We start from the raw sequence: 27,555 nt of genomic DNA, 5'->3' as shown, positions 1-27,555 counted from the left end.
GGGGCGCCTGGGTGGCGCAGTCGGTTAAGCGTCCGACTTCAGCCAGGTCACGATCTCGCGGTCCGTGAGTTCGAGCCCCGCGTCGGGCTCTGGGCTGATGGCTCAGAGCCTGGAGCCTGCTTCCAATTCTGTGTCTCTCTCTCTCTCTGCCCCTCCCCCATTCATGCTGTGTCTCTCTCTGTCCCAAAAATAAATAAACGTTGAAAAAAAAAAATTAAAAAAAAAAAAAAGAGAATGTTAAAAACAGTACTAATACAGTTTCTAATTGAACTTAAGCAAATACTAAAAACAGAAAAAGAAATTGCATGGAAATTCCTAAGTGTGGTTTTCACCAGTGTCCTTCAATGAGAAACTTGGCAGCAGATTAACAAAGATCCCTGGGGAAAGAATTACTTTTCAAATTCCTAATTTTACACATATTGTTTCAGGCATCTGTAGATATTTGGTAATAAATAAATCTTGAATTCCTTAGGAATGAGAAGCAATGAAAATCTATCTTTGTACATAATCATTATTTAAAAGTTAGAAAACAACTAAAAATCACTTAATCCTACCTCCAATTGCTATTAAATTATGGAATAGTTCCTGTATTTTTCCTAAAAGCTTGAGTACGTTTTGTGTTTGTACCTACTAACTCCCTTCACCCATTTTGCCCATCCTCCCCACCCCCCGCCCCCGGCCCCCGGCGACCACCAGTTTGTTCTCTGTATTTATGAGTCTGTTTCTGTTTGTGTTTTTAGATTCCACATAGGAGTGAAATCATTTGTATTACTTTTTTTCCGTCTTATTTCACTTACAATAACACCCTCTATGTCCAACCGGGTTGTCACAAATGACAAGATCTCATACTTTTTTTGTGACTAGAGTAATATTCCATGGTATATACAAACCGCATCTTTATTCATCTATCCACGAACACCTGGGCTGCTTCCATATCTCGGCTATTGTAAATAATCCTGCAATAAACATAGTGGTGCATATACCTTTCCAAATTAGTGTTTTCATTTTCTTTGGGAAAATACCCAGCAGTGGAATTACTGAATCATATGGTATTCCCATTTTTCATTTTTTTAGGAAATTCTGTACCATTTTCCACAATACACTCCCACCAGCAGTGTACAAGGTTCCCTTTTCTCCACATCCTTACCCATGCTTGTTATCTCGTCTTTGATCTTGGCCATTCTGAACAGGATGAGGTGATCTCTCATCGTGGTTTTAATTTGCAGTTCCCTGATGATTAGTGATGTTGTGCACCTTTTCATGTGTCTTTTGACCATCTGTGTCTTTGGGAAAATATCTATTCAGGTCTTCTGCCTGTTTATTAATCAGATTATTTTTTTCCAGTAATGATTTGTATAATCTTTATATATTTTGGATACTAACCCCTTATCAAATATGTCATTTACAAATATCTTCTCCCATTCTGTAGGTTGCCTTTTTGTTTTGTTGGTGGTTTCCTTTGCTGTGCAAAAGATTTTCTTTTTGGTGTAGTCCCAATGGTTTCTTTTTGCTTTTGTTTCCCTTGCCTGAGGAGAGGTAGCCACAAATATGTTGCTAAGGCTGAGTAATCCATGAGATTACGGCCTATGTTTTCTTTGAGGAGTTTTACAGTTTCGGGTCTCACTGTTAGGTGTTTAATCCATTTGGGGTTTATTTTTGTGTGTGGTGTAGAAAAGTGATCTGTCTTCATTCTTCTGCCCGTAGCTGTCCAGACCCAGCACCATTTACTGAGGAGACTATCCTGTCCCCATTGTGTGTTCTTGCTTCCTTTGTTGCAGATTGATTGACCGTGTTCTTACATGTTGGTACACATCTTTCCAGACATTTTCTAGCACAGACATCCTGTATATCTATGAACTATTTATTTAAAAAAAATTTTTTTTTTCAACGTTTATTTATTTTTGGGACAGAGAGAGAGCATGAACGGGGGAGGGGCAGAGAGAGAGGGAGACACAGAATTGGAAACAGGCTCCAGGCTCTGAGCCATCGCCCAGAGCCCGACACGGGGCTCGAACTCACGGACCACGAGATCGTGACCTGGCTGAAGTCGGATCTATGAACTATTTAAAGCACATCCCGTACTTGTAATTTTGTGACACACTGTGGACATTTCAATGTCTGTATTCTGCCATGGCTGCTGAGGAGCAGTGGGCAGAGCATAGGGACAGCTGGCATGCTTACTGTCTGTACATGTGCAGGTCTGTCTGTAGGGTGCAGTGTTAGGAGTTCAAATGCTGAGTGTGAGGATATTTCCATTTTATATTTTGATATGGCAATTTTGCCTGAGGAATTTCCTTCCTAACACAGGAATGACCAAATCTTGTTGGAATGATCCAGGAGAGGGGAGCCACCACTGGTTGCCTTCCTAATGTCCTGCATACTCTTAGCCCTTGGGTTTCCAGTGACAGGCCTTTCTCACAGCTCCAGCCACCACAACAAAATACCATAGATGGGGGGCACCTGGGTAGCTCAGTTGGTTAAGCGTCCAACTTTGGCTCAGGTGATGATCTGGCAGTTTGTGGGTTTGAGCCCCACGTCAGGCTCTGTGCTGACAGCTCAGAGCCTGGAGCCTGCTTCAGAATCTGTGTCTCCTTCTCTCTCTGCCCCTCCCCCACTTGCACTCTGTCTCTGTCTCAAAAATGAATAAACATTAAAATTAAAAAAAAAAAATACTGCAGATGGGCCACTTTAGCCACAGACACTTCTCACAGTTCTAGAGGCTGGAAGTTCAAGATCAAGGTGCTAGCTGTTTTGGTTCTTAGTGAGGCATTCCTAACTTACACGTGGGCACCTTTTGGTGTTTCCTCCTACAAGGACACTAATTCTATCAGATCAGAGCCCCATACTTATGACCTCATTTAACAATGATTACTTCTTTACTCCAGATATAGCCACACTGAGGAAGCAGTTAAGACTTCAACATGTGAACCCTGTGGAGACCAAGTTTAGTCCATAGTAAGGCTTGAATGTGAATATCATGGTTTCTATCACTGTTAAGACATCTAAGAAACGCCAGCAGTTTTGTACCCAAACAGCATCTCCTACATTGGCCTTCACACCCGAGTGACACAAGAATCCTTTGTCAAATCAATTGTTCCATTTTTTGGTTCAGGAAAGTATAGTCCTGGGGCACCTGGGTGGCTTAGTCAATTACACGTACAACTTTGGCTTAGGTCATGATCTCGCGGTTTGTGAGTTTGAGCCCCGCGTCAGGCTCTGTGCTGACAGCTCAGAGCCTGGAGTCTGCTTCAGATTCTGTGTCTCCCTCTCTCTCTCTGCCCCTCCCCCACTCACGCTCTCTCAAAAATAAACGTTAAAAAAAAAAAAAAAAGCATGGTCCCAGTGATGCAGGAAGTGGCTACTTCGTGCATGTATAACTGGGCAAATTATATGTAGGCACACGGCTCTCAGTTTGGCACCTTGATTTTTCTATCATGACAATAATTTATTCTACTAAAAATGCTATTATCATTGAAAAATGCCATTCTTCTATGGGGTAGACTGCTTGTGTTTAAATTGGCCAAGATGCCTTACCTTTTATCCCTTTAGTCATACAAAGTTACTTATGTAATTATTTTTTTAGATGTGTAACAGTGAAGAACTTGGGGAGAAATTTAACATGTTACAAGACAAACGTGCTTTTGACACAAAGAAGGATAGACACTTACAAGAAGTTGTAAGCTTTCCACCAAAATGCAGGCCAACAGAAACACACAGAGAAGACAGCATTTTTCTAAACTTGACTGAAGTGACAAACTTTTAAAAGTAAGGATTTAAACTGAATTTTCATATAATAATGACTATCATTAAACCTTACTAAAGCTGAGACTGGGTTGAAGAAATTACCTGGTGGATTTAAGCAGGCTAATTTGCTTGGGGAAAAACAAACGAACAAAAAAACAACCCTCTTGACTCTGAACACTGTTCTGAAAATAAACTTATTTTCACTCTTTTTTTGGTAGTAATTAACACAGATTGAATAGATCAAATATCCATTTAAATTCTCCATTTTAATCTCTGACATGTTCTTAATTTTAAAGACAGGAAGAATAGAACAGAAAACAAATCTGTCTAAAGTATAATTACCTCTCTTTTCATCAGAGTTAAGAAAATAGACTTAAAAATGAGAATTCACTCATACAGATGAAGATAAAAAATCCTTTCTCATGGCGTAATGTGAAGAAATTCATGCCCTTCTCCACCCGAGGTCCTCTCCATGTCACGACTGCGGCTGAGCCATAACCACTCCTCTCTTTAGTTCCTGGGGCCACATGATCCACTAGACTTCCTGAGAACCTGTTGCTCCGTGAGCTACCTCACCCTCCCCAAGTGTTTCACTGTCATGTGATTCATTAAGTGGGAGACAATTACTTGGTAATACTATTATCAAGCAAGTGAAAACTTATTTCCAAAGATGTATGTGAGATTCTTCAAGGTACCTATTTCACGTCAGATTTGAGGAATTACTTCAGTCAGTTGGTGTTTCTAATTTACTAGCAAGACTGAGAGCCATTAAAATACTGATAGTTAATGCTCTGCTTTACTATGTTCATGTTTAAATATAATTACTAAAATTATTAGGTAGCTGTGGGGCGCCTGGGGGGGGGGGGCGGTGCTCAGTCGGTTGACCATCCAACTCTTGATTTTCGCTCAGGTCATGATCTCAGAGTTGTGGGATCGAGCCCTGCATCAGGTTCTGTGCTTAGAATGGAGCCTGCTTGGGATTAACCGTCTCCCTCCCTCTGCCCTTCTCCCTTGCTCGTGCTCTCTCTGAAAAATAAAAATAAAAATAAAATACTTAGGTAGCTGAATAAAACCAAAAACAAATCCAAAATGAGAAACAGAAAAAAGAAAGTTTTGCAGAGGAATTACTAGAAAGTGAACCAACAGGTGGCCAGCCCCACCCCACTCCTTGGTCATGGGAGCCCTCCCCACAATACGGGCTCCCATGGGCAATGCCCGTGTGAAGAATATTCTTTAACACTTCTATCATTTCTTAGACATGTGATAAACTCAAAAAGCTATTTCTGGGTAATTAGTAATAAAAACTTTACGAATATGAAAACAGCTTTTGGCTTTGCCAGCAACAAGTGCTGGACATCTCTAAACCTGTTTCTTAGTTTGTACAAGGGAGATTATGTGTGTCGTGTCCTGCCCAACCATCTTAAAAACGAGTCTAAGCCAAAACTAGGGAGTGTACATGGAAGTGTTTTATACCGAAGTAGTCCATTATACAAACGTATTATTGTTTTAAATCAGTAATCTCAAAGTGACTTCTGCGAAGCCCTGGGGACAGATCTCAAGAATCTTTCACAGGATGTAGCTACTTTTTATTTACTTATTTTCCAGCCTCATGGAGGTATAATTGACAAGTAAATTTATAATATATAAAGCATACAACATACTGATTGGTAAAATGCATACATTATGAAAGGATTCACACTGAGTAATAAATAGCACCTCACATATTTACTTCTTTTTGGTGAGAAAATTCTGTCTTAGCAAATTCCAATTATACAATACAGTATTAACTATCGTCACTATGTTATACATTAGACCCTTGACCTATTAATCTTATAACTGAATAACAGAACTTCACTAACCTCTCCCTATTTCCCTCATGCCCTAGTCCCTGGCAGCCACCATTTTACTCTGTTTCTATGAGTTTGACTTTTTTTTTTTTTTTTTTTTTTTTTTTTTTTTTTTTTAAGGCTGCACATATATAAGGGATAGCAGGCAGTATTTGTCTTTTTCTGTCTGGCTTACTTCACTTAGTATAATGCTCTCCAAGTTCATCCATGTTGTTGAAAATGGCAGGGTTTCCTTTTTTAAGGCTTCATAATATTTATTTCATTTTTTTTATCCATTCACCCATAGTGGACACTAAGGCTGTTTCCACACCTTGGCTACTGTGAATAATCTGTGACAACCATGTGAACAGATATCTCTTCGAGGCAGTGCTTCCAATTCCCTTTGGATCTATGCCCACAGTGGCACTGATGGATCATATGGTAGTTCTATTTTTAATTTCTTGAGGAACCTCCACGCTGGCAAACCATAGTGGCTCTAACATTTGGCATTCCGACCAACGCTGCATGAGGGTTCCCTTTCCTTCACATCCTTGCCAAGACTTGCTCTCTTGTCTTTTTATTTTACCCACTCTGACAGGTGTGAGGTGGTATCTCATTGTGGTTTTGATTTGTATTTCCCTGGTGATGAGTGATGCTGAGCACCTTTTCACGCACCTGTTGGCTATCTGGATGTCTTCTTTGGAAAAATGTCTATTCAGGTCTTTTGCTCCTTTTTCTTTTTTAATTGGGTAATTTGGTTTTTTTTTGCTATTGAGTTGTTATGAATTCTTTCCATATTTTGGATATTAACCCCTTATTAGGTATGTTGTTTGAAGATATCTTCTTCCTCTCCATAGGCTGCCTCTTCATTTTATAGATAGGTTCCTTTCCTGTGAAGAAGTTTTTCAGTTCAATGTGGTTCCATTGTTTATTTTTACTTTTGTTGCCTTTGCTTTTGGTGTCAAAATATAAAAAATTATCACCAAGACTGGTATCAAGGAGCTAACCCTCTGTGTTTCCTTCTAGAAATTTGATGGTTTCAGGTCTTATGTTCAAGGCTTTATTCTTATTCTATTTTGAGCTGTACTTGTGTTTACAGATCAAAGCCCAAGTGAGCAGTGAGGACACAGTGTCTCACTGATCAGGAAATCCAGTGTGATCCAAAGTCTAAGTAGGAGTCAGCAAAGTACGATCCACAGGCCAAATATGGCCTGCTATGTATCTTTATAAATAAAATCTTATTGGAACACAGCCCTGCCCATTTGTTATGTATTGCATAATGGCAGAGTTTGCAAGTTGTAACAGAAACCAGAGAGCCTGCAACATCTAAATAGTTACTACCCACCTACCTTTTTCCATCAGGGCTGACCCCACCAGGTCACATAGACCTCACTAAATCACAGCAAGTCCTTTGCCCCCTCCCCCCGCCAAATTCTTGGAGCTCCAGAGTCAAGAGCAAGGGCATAGCAATGCCATGGAATAGACTATGTCTGACAGACATTTTTAATGATAAATGAGTATTCTAAGTTTTTTGATAAATGTTTCATATCTAGAAAGGAATAGATACAACCAACAAAATTCTCAGATAACTAAAGCTACATTTTATTTATTTATTTAAAAAAAATTTTTTTTAATGTTTATTCATTTTTTGAGAGAGAGCACGAGAGTGGGGAGGGGCAGAGAGAGAAGGAGACACAGAATCTGAAACAGGCTCCAGGCTCTGAGCTGTCGGCACAGAGCCCGACGTGGGACTCAAACCCACGAAGTGTGAGATCATGACCTGAGCTGAAGTCAGATGCTTAACCGACTGAGCCACCCAGGCGCCCCTAAAGCTACATTTTAAAAAGCAATGTTGGGGCGCCTGGGTGGCGCAGTCGGTTAAGCGTCCGACTTCAGCCAGGTCACGATCTCACGGTCCGTGAGTTCGAGCCCCGCGTCAGGCTCTGGGCTGATGGCTCGGAGCCTGGAGCCTGTTTCCGATTCTGTGTCTCCCTCTCTCTCTGCCCCTCCCCCGTTCATGCTCTGTCTCTCTCTGTCCCAAAAATAAATAAACGTTGAAAAAAAAAAAAAAAAAAAAAAATTAAAAAGCAATGTTTTATTATGTAAAATTTGATGTAGGAAAAGTACAACTGGACTTCAAATTCATAGCAACTAAAATTTTTATTTAGTAAGTGGTTCAAAGCATAGTGCCAAAAATACATTAATGTTTAAAAATTTCACTAACATTAAAAAATACTGTAGAACACATAACTGCAGAAAGTTCCAATGAGTCATTTCAAAATAAAACTGCCTCAGACTGCGAAAAGAAAAACCCTAGATGCCATAACTAAGTTATCCTTGTCCCAAAATAATGCCCTTACATTGTCTCAGCAACCCTTAAATCACGGTGGTTATAAACCATGAGCACATCCATCAAAAGACTGTGAAAAAAGTCAGTGGCCACATTGCTAAAAGGGCAATTCTTAAAGCTTTCAGATTTCATACAGTGTTAAGTTCCTATCACAGGGGCTATAACACAATACAGACTTCGGGGAATCTTCAGGACAGATGGCACAGGTGTCTGTATCACCGAGTTACAATGGAATGAGAGCCCTCCCTTCCCCCGAACAATAGCTCACATACTACGTGATATGAATCTCAACAGATCACTTACAAATGTGTGGAACTCAAAGTACAGGCTATTTTGGCTAAATGATACATACTACTTTATACTAAAAATAATAAAATCTATGGCAACTTTTCAATTTTTTAAAAGATTGCTTCTTTCTTAAGAATGGTTTCTAGATGTTTCTATGCCACATTTATATTTCTAGTTTCTGATTTCTTTATAAGGAGTAAATTCACTTTGCAGGTTAGATTCAAGGCTGATTTGTACATTTCCAGAATGCCCTCTCTAACCCACAGAATGCCGAATGGGAGGTCCCAAACATGTACGCTGACTCACCCCGCCTCTTCGCTCTTCTGGGAACCCCCCTGTGCTGAATCTTCAGCCTCGTCCTTGTTCCTGCCAGGGCACTCCACAGAGGTTCCCCTACCACCTTCTCGTGCTCGGATGCGAACTCTTGGCTGGTACAGCTGCAAGGCCGGCCGATCCTGCCAGGACAGAGCAGTCAGTGGGTTACCCTTCCAAAGGCCAGCAACACAGGAGGGAGCAACTTCTCTACTTCCAGGGTCTGATAACTCTAATTACCTTTAAAAAATCAGCTAAAAATCTGCCTTTTTCACAGCACTATCTCATCTCAGAAACCAGGCACTTTGAAGCTTAAAAAAAAAAAAAAAAAAAAAAAAAGCCATGAACAGAAAGACAGTTAATATTTAAAATAACTTGAAAAAAGGTAAAAATTAGTATCTGGGAAAAGGTTACTGTGCAAACCCAGATCTCCCTGGAACCAGCAGAACCACGGTGTCTGCCCTCCCAGGCAGAGGTGAAGACTTACACATTTCAGCCCCTCTAAATTACCAGGCAGGGTGAACATGTGGCCTGAGACAAAGCAAGGCATGGCCCCTCAGAGGCAGCTTTTTAGGGCCATGAACTAAATAATTACTGATGTCTGTAATGAGTGATTTCTATGTGGGTTATTCCTGAACTGCCCCTTCATAGGAAACACCAACCTATCATCTGATTCAAGTCTTAGAGGTGGAGAAACGCAATGATGGTTGAGCAACGTGAGTAAGACACTACGGAACTGCTTCCAGATATCAGCACAGTGAGGCCAGGGAAGGACAGAACAGCAGAAGCCAGGTAGCTCTGCTCTGACGGAGAGGAGGAACAACCAAACCCCAGCTCAGGGGAGCTTCCAGCCCCTCAAGGAAGCCTCCTACACTCCTTCCGTGGCCACCTGGGGGCCCAAGGACAGGGCAGCCTGGGTGGGCATATCTGGGGAGGTGTTTCTGCAGGGCCCCACAGTCACTGCCAGGGCACTTAGCAGCCCTTTTCCCCGGTGGAAGCCTGGCCAGGGAGGAGAGTGGCAAAGGCCTCGGCAGGCCCTATGGGTGCAGAGAGAAGGGCAGGGTTCACATGCCACCTCCTTCCCTGGGCCAACACACATGGTCCTGCTCTCACCAGGGCAGCATTGGTGTGCACAGATGGGGGTCAACACTCATACTGAAAGAACATCGTAAACTGCCAGGCCTCATAAGGAGGAGCCATTATGCACAAGGAGCCTCATTTCCACCACAGCATCACAGAGTTCATGGAGAGGACTCCCAACGCCTAAAGCTGTGCTCACTGCTGCTACAAAAAAAGGGAGCTGAAAACAAGTGTTCGTATAAACACCTCCCACCAAAAAGACCCATGGCTGTTCTGGTGTACCTGAGATTAAGGAAACTAGAGAAACTCCTGGGTGACACAGATGTGATTAGCCAGGGGTGAAGAAGGCTCTCCTCTTGCCTGTGGTTTTGCCTGCCCTGGAAACATTTTAAAAATCAACATCACTAATACCAGCAACACCCTGGGTGACTGGAAGGGAAGGCAGATCTGAGAAAAACAGTCTCAGGTCACACACTGTATGCTTCCACTTACATAGCACTTATATAGCAATGACAAAACCATGCAGACAGCAGACAGTGTCCCTGTCGAGGTTGGGAATGGGGTGAGACGAGGGTGTTCCCCTTGAACACTGGGCGGCCAGGCTGTGGGGGACTCACTGGCACCACGGGACCTGGCCCTATAGGGAGGGGACCCCATTAATAGTGCTTCTCTACAACAATGTGATCTGAGTAAAAGTTAACCTCAAACTTCTGGGGAAAAAAAAAAGAAAAAAGAAAGAAAAGCCGTTTGTTGGTCTAAGTAGGCCACTCCAATCCTGTGTCGACTGTGCACACCTAACTGATGAGTATTTATGAGCCATTTGACTATCTACTAATAATCACTACATTGTTAATCACGTAAAAGAAAGCTCCCTGAAGCATCATGAAATGCAAACTGTCAGGGCAGTGCACTCCCTAAGAGCACAGGACCCAGTGGGGGCAGACTTCCCACTGGCAGAGTGCATGACCCTAAGTCCCCGACACCTACACAGATTTCTCTCTTTGGGCTAACTAAAACAACTTCCGTCTGATAAAGCAGGCATAAAGCCGCAGATGTGCTGTTTGTGCTTTTACGGCTGATGAATGAAAGATGATCCCAAACAAGCAAAAGAACCTTGTTTCCTGGGCGCTCCGTTTTGGCTGCTGGGCCACCTTCACTCCTCTGCTCTTTCCCGGGCCGCTCTGCTGCCTCCACAGCGTTGCCACTGTCCTGGCTCCCCTTCTTCCCTCTGTCGGGGGGGCCTCCTTTCCCCCATCTCAGCTCCTCCTCATTTCTCCGTGAAAACGTGTCAAACTCACAGTGAGCTCTCTGCTTTCTACTGTCATCCAAGTGGCATCTTTGTGTTTCAGGGTCTTTTTCTCTGAATCTTCGGTCCAACTCCCTTTGTTCTTCATTGCTCTCATTCTGTGACCTGTGATTCAATTCAAATTATCGGTCACCTCAGGCATACTGCTTGATGAGAACCTGTCTGCCCATCCATACCGCAAGTTCCAGAAGAGGCAGGGAATACCTCAGTCTGCACATCACCATGCTGCCAAGTGGGCACGTAATAGGCATTCAATAAAAAACTGCTAAAAGATGAACTGACAATGGTAACGACAGTATCTACTGTTAAACTTGAATGACACGTAGGAATAGGCACTGTGGTAAGGAACTATGTATACTTACTTTTCTAACTCTTAGTAACCCCCAAAGTAGACTAACAACCCCTTTTACAGATAGAGTACCGGAGACCAAAGTGGTCAAGTGACTTTCCTAGGGCCCCAGGTACACATTCATCATGACACAGAGCTGATACTGACAGCCTTGTTTCTGCTTCAAGCGTAGCTACAATTAATTGAAATTTACTAATTTTATACATATATCAAACTCTTAAATTAATAGTAAATAAATAAGTGGCTCCTTAGCTCCTTTGCTTCTTAAAGTCCACAACCAACAGGCAAAAGTCCTCACACACTATTTTTGACTTCCCACAAAACAGAAGCAGCAGGACTGCTGGGGAGAAAAAGATCTATAAGCAAAGTGAGAATTCATGCCAGAAACATGACGAAAGGCACTGCTATATCATAAGCGATAATAATACAAACACATATAACAGAAACTACAGTCCTAACAGATCACAGATTTAATAATCATGCATAAATTAATTTCATAAACTGAGCAATAAACTGGAATCCCCAAAAAGAGGGAAAAATTTTTTTTTTATCACAACTCTTTGTATAAGAAAGACAGTAAGAATTCATTGTGACTGGTATGTTTCTGGACAAATGGCAGCCTAACCCCACAACCCTGCCATCTCACATCCAAGTGCAAATTCACTTCTGGAACCCTTGGAAGCAGAGCAGCCCTGGGATCCAGGAAGCTCCATGGGTGTCCGGATGCAGTGCATGAGCAGGAGCCCTGGGCCAGGGGAACAAGAAGCCCAGACACACGTGGCCCCACTGACTATGGGGAGGTGACCAAACCCTGAGGAGGCTCAGGGGCGAGAGGGAGGGGCTCCTACCTGACAAGGTTCTGGCGGGTCTCTCTGGCCCCCATGCAAAGACAGTGTCTGTCCCATTCCACACAAGCCCTGCTCAAGGTCCTTTCGTGAGCTGCATGTCACAAGCACGCAGAGAAGTACATGCCCCAAGGACCCCTAGCCTGAGACAGGCAGGGCTAGCGCAATAGTGGGATCCACACAGCTGCTAGTCAGATTCCACGGGAGGGCCACAGGGATGGTAACACCAATACAGGAATCCTAGCACTTGGACAAGACTGGGAAGGAGATCCTGAAGACCTAAAGAGTGATAACAGGAATCCAAAGGGAGCAAGGACAGGAACGGCTAAGGAACTGGAAGCAGGACATGTTCCTGCTTTGAAGACAGACTTGAGGCTGCAGACGAAATGCATTTACCAAGCCCCTAGCGTGACCCAGAAGAAATAAGGATGTGGGCAAGCATTATCTTGGTAAAACCCGATTCCACAAACAGTTTGAAATACGATAAAGGACACATACGACTCTGACACAGTGACAGTCACAGGCTCACTTTTCCCTGGGCTCCTCCAGCGAGCTCCCCAAGGGCATGGGCTTCCGGACAGCACAGCCAGGACAGGACTCCTGTTCTCCATCTCTAGTATCCATTTCCTCTCCTCTTTCTTTTGGCTTCTCAGTGGTTGGTTCCTCTCCCTTTTCTGGTTTCTTAAGAAGCTAAGAAATTATAATGTCAGTAAAATACCACTTTTAGAATATGGTATAAACGAAGCTGTTTAAAACAAAAATTAAAAACATAAAGCAACATTGAGCACAAGTGTTTGAATAGCAAAAAATGTAAGCTCAAGGTGCAGCAACCAGGTTTTTGGTTAAATACGGGAACAGTCAGTCAATGAAATACCATCGTTATGAACAACGATTTAGGACGGCTGATGTGAGAAGACATGCATGCTGACACAACAAAAGAATGCTACAGAACTGAACGACCTGGTCTCTATGTTTACACACACACAACAACAGCTGTAAGGCTGGCAACGCTGTTAACAGTGGTGTCCAGGTGGTGGGACTGAAATGATCTTCTTTTCTTGTATCAACAAGTTCTGTTTTTTTTCCAAAATTAACAAGTATTGCTTTTGTAACGAGGAAAAAAAAGCATTGTTTAAAATGCTGCATCATACTGATGACTTTTAGAATAGTTTAGACTTTTCAGAACACTTCCTACTCTTTCTTGAATCAGCCTGAGCAGGCGGCTGTCGTGGAATTTGGGCCCTCCTCGCTGTTCTCTGTGTAGTTTACTCTTTGAAATTCAACTGCCACAGGCAAGTCAGTTTATAAACAAAAACAGAAGGTACACTTCTGAGAATTTTTTTCTAACTTGAAAAAGTGAACGTATTTGAAATTGCACTACAGCAAAATGACACACAGATAAGTTTCAACTACATGAGTTCATTTAAGAATAAAACAGGTAAAATGTGAGGCCAAGCACTGGAAGTTGCAGTACCTTACATAGTCTTCTCCTGTCTGTGGGCTCTATGAATTGACACATTGTCTTTCACATATCTATTGACACATTTTTAACTAAAAAAGCATTACATGCTGGTCCTAGAAGTAAATCACAGGGAAGTACAACAGTTTATGTTCCTGCCCATCCATCCAATGAATAATTTAGTGCACCTACGAATCGTTTTTACTTGCAATACTTCTGAAACCAAATGTGTGGTGTCTTTTCCAAAACCATTTCTCCAACTCTCAACACGGACTGGTATCCAACAATTCATTTCAGTTTTGACACCACCTAGTTGCAATTAATGTCACACCCCAAAAAACTGTTCCCACTTCAGATGCCAGTCAAAAGTCCCAAGTTGCCACTAGCACCTATGACTGACTGGCTATATATTCAGGGGTTCTTGAATGAGAACAACTTGTGGAACTCAGCAAAACTTCACAGGAACTAGGTCACTGGATTATTACAAAGGGCACAGTGCAGGGATGGCTAGACTAGGTCACTGAATTACTACAAAGGACACAGTGCAGGAACTAGGTCACTGGGTTATTACAAAGGACACAGTGCAGGGACGGCTACGCTAGGTCACTGGATTATTACAAAGGACACAATGCAGGAACCAGGTCACTGGATTATTACAAAGGATACTGCAGGGACAGCTAGACTAGGTCACTGGATTATTACAAAGGACACAGTGCAGGGACGGCTAGATCAAAGAGGTGTTCCGTGCAAGGTACGGGGGAATGGCTCAGAGCCTCCAGGCCCTCTCCATCAGCAGAACCCTCCTGCACCTTGATGTGTTCAGCAGCTTGGATGCTCTCTGGACCCCATACTTTAGGGAACTCTATGGAGGCTCCACTACATGTCCACAAATGATTAAATCATTGGTGGCTGGGCACTGAATTCAATCTCCAGCCCTCTCCCATCTCTTGAGGTCACAGGGCTGGCTGAGTGTTCCAACCCTCTAATCACACCCAGTCTTTCTGACAATCAGCTCTTATCCTGAAGCTACCAAGGCCTCAGCCACCTGTCACCTCACTGGCACAGAGAAGATGCTCTTATCACTCCGGGGGTTGCAAGGGTTTTAGGAGCTATGTGCCAGAACTAGGGAAAAAGTCCTCGTGTTAGGTGTTAGGAATACAGTTGTGAGTAAGAGACAAGTGCCCACGGTGAAGGAATCCACAGTACATTCTAGGCAGTGGTGGCCATGGGGGGAGGGGAGAACGGTGTACGCGGTGACAAAATAGAAAAAGTGAACCAGATAATCTTAGATGGCGTGAAATGCTACAAACAACTAATAGAACAGAAAACACACACACACACACACACACACACACACACACACACACACATCCCCAGAGAGATGTGGGGTGAGAGTAAGAGCAGGAATGGGTTCTCAAGGGGGTCATGGAGGGACTCTCTGTGGAGGTTAGACATGAATAGAGACCAGATAATGAGAACGAGACACTTAAGAGAAACTATAAGTCTTGGGAGAAACTCCCAGTAGAAGGAAGCAAGCAGAGGCCTAAGGTGAAACCAGAGGGAGGAGGAGACAGAGAGGCAGGAGATTCAGGGAGGTGGGGGAGGGAAGAGGGAGGGAGGGGAGAGGAAGGAGGAGGATGGAGGGAGGAGGAAGGAGAGGGGAAGAGGGAGGCGGGGGAAGGAAGAGGGAGGGGGAGGAGGAACAGAGGCCAGGTCTTGCGTGCTTCCACGCAGTCCACCTTGGTTTTTAATAAGCTTTGTAGAAAAGATCACACAACTAATGTCATCTATTGTCCACAATTTGTGTACTCAGGAATTGTATTTGTAACTTTGTATTGTATCTCTAACTTCCTACTTCAGCTTAAGCTCATCACCTAGTTTTAGAGTCCTCAGAGGAAAATAAAAACAGCTGGGTTGCTTTCCTTGTTATCACAGTTTCCTTTGTGTTAAAAATAGCCTGAGGATATCTCTCTGCATCTGTATTTTTATGATATTAATAAACTCTTTTAGCATTTTTTCACTGATTTTATTTTTCAGGTTACAAAAGAATTTTAACTCTCCAAATGATTCTTAAGTCAGAAATCCTGAAAATGAGCACAGATGCTCATTAAAGGCAAACCTTGGGCGTGGCTGTGTGTAATCAGGTCTAGACACCAGACACTCCCCTAAGGACACAGGCTGTTGATTACCTATGCCATTGTGGTCTAACCTGCCACCAAGATTTTGTTTTACCAGATTTGAACAAGAATAACCCTTTCTCTTGCTTTCTTTATGTTTTGACTTATTTTTTTCTACAGGAAGGAACATATGTTTACTTTCAGTGGTATAATTTTGTTTTTTATTTCTTTGACTTATTTCGGACTCTAATTCCATAATTTATTTTTTTTGTAAAATTTTTTTTGATGCTTATTTATTTTTGAGAGAGAAAGAGAGAGAGAAAGTGTGTGAGCGGAGGAGGGGCAGATAGAGAGGGAGATACAGAATCCGAAGCAGGCTCCAGGCTCCAAGCTATTAGCACAGAGCCCGAGGCAGGGCTCAGACTCATGAACTGTGATATCATGACCTGTGCCAAAGTCGGATGCTCAACCGACTGAGCCACCCAGGCGCTCCTAATTCCATAATTTAAAATGTAAAAGTAAAATGAATGCTACATTCCAAATACTTTAAGCCTTACTTAAAATTAAAACTGAAATTATAAGCTACAAGTGTCATTATTCCTGAAAAACTCTCAGCGCTACTGACAAAAGTACTTTTGGAGTGTAAAGATTAGGCACTGGGTTAGCTATGATTCCGTGTTTAGAAAGATAAATGAGAAGGTTAGATAATATTTCCACATCGGTGGCCACAAAATTTCTATTAAACGTATATCTATTCGGTGCCTGGCCATGACAGAACTGAATTTCTGTCAGGATTAATGCCTAAGGTTTCTCTGTAATATTAAGGTTTCATTTTATTGATTACCTTTCCAGGGCTGTTGATTTATGCTGTTGGAGATGAAAAGTTTGTTACAGGAAGTCTATCTGCTACAATTTTGTTGGGAGACTTGTGTGTTCACTAAAACTACAAGGACGAATGAAAAACATGACCTCAGAGTTGTTTCCTGAGGAATACCCTGGTTTTGCTATGTCCTTGCTGACGGAGGGGGGAATGAACCGTGTTTATTTGATAGTCTTGGCTGGGTTCCTCAATTTCATCAATGCTATCAGATTAGGAGATACTTTCTGTGGGACAATCAGTTCCCCACTCATCTTGCCCATCCAGGTGCTGTCTTTGCAGCAAATGTGCTCGAGGGACATGACCTGCCCCACACCTTTCATCTAGATAAGGTTTTCAACACTGCCTTTATTTAAAAAAAAAATTTTTTTTTCAACGTTTATTTATTTTTGGGACAGAGAGAGACAGAGCATGAACGGGGGAGGGGCAGAGAGAGAGGGAGACACAGAATCGGAAACAGGCTCCAGGCTCCGAGCCATCAGCCCAGAGCCCGACGCGGGGCTCGAACTCACGGACTGCGAGATCGTGACCTGAGCTGAAGTTGGATGCTTAACCGACTGCGCCACCCAGGCGCCCCGCACTGCCTTTAAACTTCAAGAGAAACACCTGAAGAAACAGTCTTTGGAAATTACTCCTTAGTGCTGTTCATCAGATACTTCTGGTTCTCCTCCTGGTGCTTCCTAAACATGCCCCCAACCTGAGATTAGGTACCGCCGTGTGACTTGCTTTGGCCAGTGAAACGTGGGCAGAAGAGAAACATGGGCATACGACCTGCAGCATCACAAGTTCCTGCCTGGTCATAAGGGCTGTGGAAGCAAATGCCAAGGTGCAGCCTTGGTCGCCGGGTCCTGGGCAGTAACGGTAAGCGGTGACCGACAGCCACAGCCCACCACCAACAGACTCCTTGCGTGAACTGGTGTGAGGCTACCTGTTCCTGCAGCAAACCTAGCCAGGCCTCAAGGATATACACGGTTGTGTGTTTTTGTACAAGTTTTGTGAAGAAATTGTTCCCTTCAGCCAGTGAGCCCCATGTGACCACCTACAGGAGAAACTGATTTAGAAGCAAAGGCCTAGAAAAAGCCTCGCCTTCCTTAAAGAACTGGCCTGTTTTTCCTTCATGGATAATGACACTGTTTCTGTTCAAGCATACCAGAAACCAGTCTATTGCTCATTTATGGTGACTATGATCTCTTCCCCATCCTTTCCCTTTCTACTCTATCTTCCCCCAAGTCCTGATCTTTTCTTTCTTTTTCTGATATAATTTTAATGAATCCCTATAAAGCATCTCAAACACTTTGTGCAATGAGGGGAGGTGCACATTAGGTTGAAGTCTAGGGTTAGTAAGGTCATCTGAGCAGAAGACTAAGAAGTAAGGGCTGGCTCAAACTGGGGCAACATATTTTACACTGGAAAGACCTCCTTCTGTGCATGAAGCCACCCTTCCAGATGAATGCATCAGTCAAAGGAGAAATTGGGCAAGAGAGTAGAAACACTGCTGCTCCTGCAAAGAAAATGGTAACACCCAACACCAGGAGTGAGCCCTCATCTAGAAAGGCCAGTGCACATGGGGCCAGTGGTTTCCAAACATGTACGTATTAGTCAGGAAGTCTTCTGATGGAAACGTAAGCAGAAGTCCCAACTCTGACATGTAAGTGTGGGGCTCCCCTGGGTGGTCCTTCTCCACCTCCCCCACAGCATGCCCAAGGAACCCCCAGGGCTCAGGGAACACAGTTTGAGAACCACTGCTGTATCGCAGAGAAATGGAATTATAATAGTAAGAGACAAGGCTAACTGAAAGTTTCCTTACAAGTAGCAAGAGCTAAACACCTAAAAGGCGTGCCTGTAGCAGAACTACTTTTGGAAAAACGAAAGGAGAGGTCCCCTCAAGATTACCTTAATCCTTACTTCTCTCTCTGCTGTTCTCTTCTGTTTGTCTGCTTCTTTTCTCTTACACCTCTCCTCGTCTCTCTTTTTTCTCTTTTCTTCTTCCCGTAAGCGCTTCTTCTCCAGCTCCCTCCTCCTTCGCTCTTCTCGCTTCTCTTCTCGAATCCTCTGAAGACGTGGAAAAGCATGTGTATAAATTGTCTGCACGAATGTGGCAGAGACAGGAAGGATATTTATCAGGTAAAAAGGTCAACCTACCTGCTTCTCTAATTTTCTCTTTCTAATATATTCCAAAAGAGGTGTGGTTCTTCTAGCTAAAACACAAAAATTGTAATGTAGTATTTAACTCTAAAATATGATTTCTTTCCTTTATTTTAAATACTTGTTTTCAATTTAATCCGTAAATAATCAGGCTGGCTCAGTAGGCATAGCGTGCAACTCTTGATTTGGGGGTTGGAAATTTGAGCCCCACGTTGACTGCAGAGATTACTTAAAAATAAAATATTTATAATAAATAAACGAATACAATTTAGATGTGCACACACTGTACCTGGAGAAATTCCTATTCCATTACTATAAAATCACATCATCTGGAGGCACTGACAACTCTACACACAGTAGGCAATGAACTCCTGATTCTTAAGGGAGGCTTCATGTTACTCACAAAGACGCCATAAAAGCAAAAAAGAAAAATGAGTACAATGGATTAGACTTCCTGAATGCTATGAGTATCTTCACATTATTTTTTTTAAGTTTATTTATTGGGGGCGGGGGAGGAGGGTGGGCAGAGAGAGAGAGGGAGGGAGAGAGAGAATCCCAAGCAGGCTCCATGCTGTCAGCATAGAGCCCAACACAGGGCTCAAACTCACAAACCGTGAGATCATGACTTGAGCCAAAATCAAGAATCAGACGCTTAACTGACTGAGCCACCCAGGCACCCAAGTATCTTCGCATTTTTGCGGATATTTTAAAACATTACATAGCCCGCTTATAGATTCACTGATTCAACATATATTCTGGGAGTTTCTTCCTTTTCTGCTCTCTAGACGATGATTTTAAGCAATGTGGATTCTTGTGATTTCTCATGATATACACTCTACAAACCAGAATAACCAGGTGTAAAAGTTTAGACAGTGACACTGCCCCCCCCCCCCCCCCCCCCCATGGCACTTCATCTAAGCAGCACTAGCCACCCAGGAATGAACCTCTCCATAAACTCAAACCTGATCCTCAGTTTTCATGCCCTGGACCTGTCTGACCTAACCTGAAATTTGGTGCCCATTTGTGGCAGGCCTCCTGGCATAGCCTCTCAAAGGGATTACTTCTGAGAAGCATGTGTTCCCTATGGCAGTGGCTGTGGATGCAGGTGGGAAGGCAGAAGATGGTTTGGGTCTATGCCACAGCTCTTTCAAGATCTAAGATTAAGTGAGGGAAGAAAGAATCCCTGGACGCATTTGAAGGCTGGCCAAGACATACATTTCCAGAATTCTAAGGATCAGGAATTAATCATAAATTCTACAAGAAAGCCCCTGGGCAGGGGTTCTTACCTTGGAATTAAGGACTCCTGAACACCGCAACATAATATACCAATGGCTTCTGCCAAGAAAGCTCTGCCCTGGATTCAGGGCTGTGCAAATGCCCACGTTTCATCATAAGTACAGGGGCCAAGAGGAGCCCATTTCCTCCCTGGGTGGCTCCTGTGTTAACCATGAACTCTGGCTCAGGATGAGCACAGCCAATGCCCTTTGTAATAGGCAATCACCTCAAATAGGGAGGATCTGCTCTTCACCATGGGAGTTCTGGACTTGTTAGCAAAGAGCAGGACCAAGATCTCCCTGGGTAGGTCGGGGAGCTAACACCGAGATCCCACCTGCCTTCCCCCTTCTACAAACACCTCCCTTGTTACCCCAAAGGATCGATATGAAGGGTACATGAGACCCTGGATAAGAAAGTGCTTTACAAACCACAGAAATGTATCATTTGTTAAACAAGGTGCATGGCCATGTAATATAACACTAACTTATCCAACAGCATGACTCTCACCACTCACAGAGAGCTGTTCCATCCTAGGCACTGTCACCACCACCTGGCAGCAGGGATGCTGAGGCTCAGGTGTGGCCACACAGCTGCTAAGTCTTAGGGCTGGAACCTGAGCCCAGGTCTGTCCGCTCCACAGACCCTGCCATGCCACCACACTAACCTGTAACTTCAGAGGGATTTAATATTTCCATTTAACCCTCATTGCTCAGACTAGATCATAAGAGTCCACTGAAGGCCAGAATCGAAGAAAAGAAAAAGGCAATCTGCCATGAATTGCCTGATTAAGATTCAAACTTCAATGGGTACAGATTCTGAATCACACTTACTCATTCAGCAAAACACTATGATCACCTACTGTGTACCAGGAACAAGGTGAGGGGCTGGGAATGGGAAAGGATGTCCCCCTTGTGTGGGAGGGTAGTTGGAGCAGCTGGATGGTGTGTGTCTGGCCACCAAGGCCTGCCTCAAAACTATCCACCAGTGGAAGCTCCTGGTCCTTTTCTGTGGGTACCCTGTACAAGGGCTTTTATAGCAAAGTAGGAAAGAAATGATAGTGGGGGGGTGGGGGGCAGGGCAAGTCCTGTAAATTTTTAATTTGCTTCTTTTCTAAGCTCTTCCTGAATTTAACATGCTCTACAGTGAGATCTCGATTTGCCTCCAGTAAGTTTCCTTCCCCAGTTTGCCCCAGGTCAGTGATGGTGCCCCTATCCACTGATCTGTTTGGGTAAAACTCCTGGGGGCCTGGATTCTTTCTGTTTCCTTTCTTCCCACACCCAATCCGCCAGAGCTTATGTGGACTCTGCTGGCTAGCACAAGCAGCCCTCCCTGGACTGGAGCAAAGCCTCCCCACTGGAAGCCCAATGTCTCCTCAGAGCATCCACAATCCATCATGTATGGAGTGACAGGGAGAACTAATCAAGCCACGCCACTCCCTCAATGGTCTCCAGCTGTCTCTCCAATAAACTCTGAACTTCTCACTCACCTGCCTCTCCAGCCGCTCCGCCTGAGGCCCACCTGTGTACCAAGCACACAGGCACGTATCCCACTCCTATGGGCCCGCAGCTCAGCTCCCAGCTCTCATCTCTAGTCCCCTCTTCTCCCGCCTCTTAGCATGGCTGCTCTCAGCTCAAATGTGGACTCAGAGGGCCTTTCCCACTCAGGATTATTTCACCACATTGTGGCACTGCCCCATGAAGATGCCCTGGCTTGAAGCCTGGTTATTTTTCCGGTGTTTACTGCAGTCTTGCCCACGAGCAGGGCAGCTACATGATGGCCGTGGCCATGCTCACTCCCTACTCCCAGTCAACATGTGCTGACCGAAAATGAGCAAATGTACCCTAAGCACATCTTTACAAATATTTGCTTTAGTGATTAAAAATCTTTTGAGCCACACATTAAATCAGCTGTTACAAAACATAAACCTTCATTACTTGACTAATGAAGACCATTTCAAATGTTAACCTCTCTTACTACTTTCCTCAACAAACATTTACTGAATACCTAACCTTGTCTAACCATGTACTACTGGGACCACCAATATGAAAATACGGTTCTACTGGGGGGGAGGGTGGGGAGAGATGGGTAAATAAAAATGTAAATTATTAACAGGGCAATCATCCCGTTCTAGACATCTTGATGGGCAAGTGGGACACAGCCACAGGGAGGGATAGGAGAGCAGGGGCGAGTGGGAGCAGACAGCAAGGGAGACACCAGGTAAGTTTACAACCTGCCACCAGGAGATAGCCATTTCTAAAATATGCTGCTTGCAAAAAAGGGCTGAAGCCTGATTCAAAGCAGACTCTGTGCTCCGGCTGGGTTTATCCACTTGTTTGCTTGCTCTCTCAGAGCACTTGGTATTTTCTGAACAGTAACAAGATGGCCTCACACTTGGGCAAAGCATCTCATCTCTAGGACTGCTCTTGAGAAAGATGACTGACTTCAATCTTGAGACACAGCACTCCCCCCTGATGTAGCAGGCACAGAGCACTCCACGGTCTTCTTTACTACTCGTCTGGAAGCATCATAACTGTCAACAAAACGCCTATGACTGGAAGTTCTGGTGCTCTCCATCAACAGACACACAGAAATATTTTCACGGGTTGCCATCCTTTTGTTACAACTGGAAAACATTCTACATTCCTGCCAAGCCTGTCATGAGCGTGTATTTTTAAATACTCATGAAAAAGAAATACAAGCTTTGTAAGTACACGTCTCAACAAAGAGAAGAAATGAGCAAACAGACCAATAAGCTCTCTTGTCTTTGCCTCCATGTCTCCCAGAAGAGTTTCAGGATTGGCATTCGTTTTCTCTTCCTCCACACAGTAAGTTTCCAAAAACTTCTTGTATTCCGGATCTGTAAATTTAAAAAGAAAAATGGAAAATAAACATGCTCCTCCCCATATCTGGTAGACGAATTATATCTGATCAGTGTATTTGATTTGGCAGTTTCCTAATTCAGCCTTTGTAAAAGGACTCACCATCTTCAATGCTTCCGGTTTTGGCATCTTTTTTCTTTAGCTTCTTTTTGGCTATCTTCTGGAATGGGGCAAACTCTACCACTGCAGGATATTCTAGGCCTGTATTAGAAACAAATTGCAAAAGCCATTCTGAAATTCCACTACATTCATTTTAATAAATAACGTTTGCTTTCTTAAAGACCGCGTATAACAATGACAATGTTAACTGTTTTAACTATATTTCGAGCAACCACAACCTTAGCATGTCAAACTCCAGACATGAACAAAGGACGAGCATTTATTTATCAAATAAAATGATTTTTCATGTGTTAGTAGTGGTTACAAAACTGAATGCATTCAAAATTCATCAAATGCTGAATTTTACATTAACTCAATGTTAATAAACCCTCTCTTTCCCACTGAAGAGTTTATCGTGGAGTACCTTTAAATACATTTCTTAGTCACATTTAAATTTCTTCTAATTTTAAAAGGTTAATTCCATTATCAATCTGTTATGTGAGTTCAAGGGAATTACTCTGCTTACAAGAGACACTTGACTAAAAGAGGGGCTTCGTAGGGTGTGCACAATAATCAGACAGGGTTTGCTTCAAACAGGAATGTTTACAATGAAAGCCATGAGAAACTGACTTGGTCATTATGTGCGGGGCGGGGGGGAACATACCAAGAAATGTTCACCAAGATAACCTGCTATACACTTAATCAACAGATGGAACACTTTCATGTTGGTACTAAATTCACTGAGTAATCACCTTCAGCCTCGTCAGGAATGGTCACGTGACTATGATATTGCAACTCTTATTATCTGAAAGATATTTCGATGCTAACCCTAACTATCCAGGAGAAAGTCAAGAACCAGGAGGAGAGCAGGGCTTTGGACAGAGAGGAACAATGTCTCATTCACTGCTCCATCAACAATGCCTGGGACATAGATAGTTATTAAATAGGAGTTGACACACTTTCTGATTGCAAAGCTTATTACAAACCTACAGTAATCAAAACAGTATGGTATTGGGGCACCTGAGTGGCTCAGTCAGTGAGCATCTGACTCTTGATTTTGGCTCAGGTCATGATTCCAGAGTTGTGGAATCAAGCCCCACCTTGGGCTCTGTTGAGCATGGAGCCTGTTCCAGATTCTCATTCTCTCATTCTCATTCTCATTCTCTCTCTCTCTCTCTTTCTTTCTCTCTCTCTCTCTCTCTCTCTCCCCCCTCCCTGCCCCTCTTCCTCACTCACACATGCTCTCTAATGGGGAAATTGGGAAGATGACATTCAATGGGGAAATGACAATCTTCTTTAACAAATAGTGCTGGAAAAACTGGATAACCACATGCAAAAGAATGAAGTTGAACTCTTATCTAGTATCACAGACAAAAGTTAGCTGAAAATGGATCAAAGACCTAAACATGACACTTAAAACTATAAAACCCTTGGCAGAAAACATGGAGTAAAAGCTTGACATTAGATTTGGCAATGACTTCTTAGATATGACACCAAAAGTACAGGCAACTAAAATAAAAAAAGAAAAATTGGACATCACATTAGAAACATCAACAGGATATAGTATATGTGCTGCCAAAGCAAGCACTGAAACATCAACAGAATATAAAGACTATCTATGGAATGGGAAAAAAAAATCATATATCCAATGAGGGGTTAAGATCTATAATATATTAACAAAAATTTTACAATTTAACAAGAAACAACTCAATTTAAAAATGGGTGAAGAAATTGAACATCCCTCCATTTCTCTTCCTCCAAAGAAGACATCAGCAAACACACAAAAAGATGCCGACATCACTAAGCATTAGGGAAATGCAAATCAAAATCACAATGATACTGCCTTATACCCGCTAGGATGTCTGTTACCAAAAAACCCCAGAAAACAACAATTGCTGGCAAGGATATGGAAAAACTGGAACCCTGTGCACTATCAGCAGGAAGAGAAAATGAAGCAGCCTCTACAGAAAACAGTAGGGCAGTTCCTCAAAAAATTAATACTATAATTATAATATGATCTAACAATCCCACAATGGTATCCACCCAAAAAAACTGAAAGCTGGGTGTCCAAGAGATACTTGCACACCATGTTCACAGCAGCACTGTTCACAACAAAGAGCTGGAAGCAACCCAAGGGTCCACTGAAAAATGGATAAACAAAATGTGGTACACACACAGCCGAATATTACTCAGCCTTAAAAAGGAAATTCTGACACCTGCTACAACGTGGGTGAACACTGAGGACACCAGGCTACATGAAGTAAGCCAGGCACAAACAGAGAAATACTGTAAGATTCCACTTATAGGAGGTATCCAGAGTAGTAAATTCATAGAAACAAAACACAGAAAGGTGGATGCAGGGGCTGGGGGTGGGGGAGGAGAGGGGAGTTATCTAACAGGTACAGAGTTTTTGTTTTACAAGGTGAAAAGAGTTCTGGAAGTGGGCCGCACAACAGTGTGAATGTACTTAACACTACTGAACTGTGCACTCAGGAAAGACTAAGATGGTAAATCTAGTTTTGTGTATCTTACCATAACTTTTTAAAAACTAAAGGAAAAAGGCACTTGAATAAACAAGCATTTAACACAAATGTCAAATAGTTCAAGCATTAAATTTGTTTTTGCTCAAAGAAAAGAATCTCTTGGCCTAGTCACTCTTTGAGGGTTTCTTGCTCCCTCTCAATGGAGAAGAAAACACTTATCAGTAGTGCGGTGGGTGGAGTGGGAGGAGGCTGGCTGGTGAAAGGTGTACAGAGAATATGCTGATACAGGTGTACAGACTTGATTGCAGTGGACACAACAGTTGACAGTCTGACAGGAAAGGAGGACAAAGGGAGGACCCAAAAGTACAGAGAACTGGGACCGTTTAGAGTAGAGGTAAATATCATGGTCTCAGCGGGCAGCTGTTCAACAGTGAGAAAGTGATGTTCGTTACTACAATCCCCTTCCCCCATGACATAATCCAGAAATGTATGATTATAAAAAGCTCTCTGTTTAAGACATAGATATAAGTAAATAATATAATTTAAAAGACTTATATTGAATATGAACAAAGCAATTCAGTTTTGGTACATAAGAAAGTGAAGCTCACTTATCCAGGAAACTCATTTATATGAAAAACTTCACTCTCTGATAATACATAAATAGATTACAAAGACTTGCTGGAGTTCTTTGGTTTACACATAATTTCAATTTTCAACACAAGCACATAACCACAGTAACACAATAAAAATTTATGAACTTATTTTAAGTCGGTATCTGAGAACTTAATTACAGTTCACAAACATTCCAGCAAAACATAATTAATGTAGTTAGAGATTATAATAGTTTAAAAAGCCAACAATCGAACCTTTACTGTCAATGAAGATATATCCATCAAAACGATCTCTAAAAAGAAGGATGTCATCAGGATTTCTAAAATTAATGTATGCTCTTGAGTAGAGATGAGGATAAAGACTGAAATAAAAGATAACAATGAAAACTGTTAGCAAAAAAATGCAAGGCTTCTTTAATTTTGATTTTCTTTTCCTTTTCTAGATGCAACAAACTATTTCAAATAAAACCTTTATGCCAAAGAATCACTTCTCTTTTAATTACAATAATCTGGGTATTCTTTAGCAAAAAAAACAAAAACACAAAAATAAACAAAACATTACCCGAGATCTTTTTAATAACTTGGGAAAGACACTTAAGGTAAGTTTCTCTATTACACAAAACCAGGGTTAAAATAATGGTCTTCCGAGGTTGAAAAATCACAGGCAAAGTTATTTAAAGGTTTTCCTTAGTACACACAATGATGTAATACAACCTAATCATGATTCATTCACAGTTGAAAACGTTATATTTACAAGATATTCTTCATTGATGACCACTTTTACGTATTTTAAAGGGATATTAATTGTAGCACAAGGTATGGGGACTATAGAAGAACTAACTCTTTCTCCTTGATCTCACAACTACCAATTTCCTTCATAGGCAGGAACTTTCAACCCCATTTCACAGACATAAACACTGAGGCCCAGAGAAATTCAGTATGTGCAAAAGGTGCAGCTAGTTAAAGATAGGACTATGATTCAACCTGAGTCACTCTGAGTCCGGTGCCTGTCCTTTAATGGTACCAGTTTTCTTAAACATTAGTCATTTGAAAATCATCTATTTTTTTAAAGCCAAATCTATATTTACCTGTGATATTTTTCTTTGAATGGACTGGCATTTTTAACTTAAATGTATTTATTCAGAAGGAAAGTTTATATGGCTACCTTAACAAACTCATGACACTCATGACACTGAAGATAAAAAGGATAATAATGATAATAAAGGTAATAATAAAAACAGTGAAAAATTACAAAATTCTAGCTGAACTATCACCCGTTGAAGGTCTAACATGAGGTCTGCTCTTTCATTGTTAATAAAAAGAAGATCTGGAAGTGTGAAAGTGTTGTCAGAGCCACCTTACTACCAAGATGTAAAAGAGAATCAAAAAAGAAATAACCTGGCAGGTGTCAGGTGGGGACAGGGGTCTTAGTGATTTAAGGGAGCACGAGTCGGTTTCTGGGGGCTGGAATATTGTTTCTGTCTCTGGTGTTTGTTCTCTTTAGACTATG

The 27,555-nt window shown here is 42.4% G+C and overlaps 1 protein-coding gene across 15 annotated transcripts in view; it reads right to left on the bottom strand.

Annotated features, from left to right (window-relative positions):
* UPF3A (UPF3A regulator of nonsense mediated mRNA decay) overlaps positions 1-27,555 on the bottom strand; it is a 33,830-nt gene that overhangs the window by 4,769 nt on the left and 1,506 nt on the right. For 2 of the 15 annotated variants that reach the window (XM_045482865.1, XM_045482890.1), the window contains exons 3-11: positions 26,301-26,407; positions 22,955-23,053; positions 22,720-22,830; positions 18,696-18,751; positions 18,447-18,605; positions 12,630-12,790; positions 10,714-11,011; positions 9,883-9,977; positions 8,515-8,663 (exon numbers count right to left, since the gene is read on the bottom strand). In XM_045482865.1, coding sequence (XP_045338821.1) covers positions 8,515-8,663; positions 9,883-9,977; positions 10,714-11,011; positions 12,630-12,790; positions 18,447-18,605; positions 18,696-18,751; positions 22,720-22,830; positions 22,955-23,053; positions 26,301-26,407 — 1,235 coding nt within the window. Of the gene's footprint in view, positions 1-5,709; positions 6,461-7,711; positions 8,664-8,760; positions 8,832-9,882; positions 9,978-10,713; positions 11,012-12,598; positions 12,791-18,446; positions 18,639-18,695; positions 18,752-22,719; positions 22,831-22,954; positions 23,054-26,300; positions 26,408-27,555 lie in introns of those variants that run through there. The other 13 variants (XM_045482900.1, XM_045482880.1, XM_045482888.1 and 10 more) reach the window with 12 other exon arrangements.

Source organism: Leopardus geoffroyi, chromosome A1, assembly GCF_018350155.1.
Source record: "Leopardus geoffroyi isolate Oge1 chromosome A1, O.geoffroyi_Oge1_pat1.0, whole genome shotgun sequence".
NCBI lineage: Eukaryota > Metazoa > Chordata > Mammalia > Carnivora > Felidae > Leopardus > Leopardus geoffroyi.
This window is presented reverse-complemented; position numbering and strand designations above follow the sequence as displayed.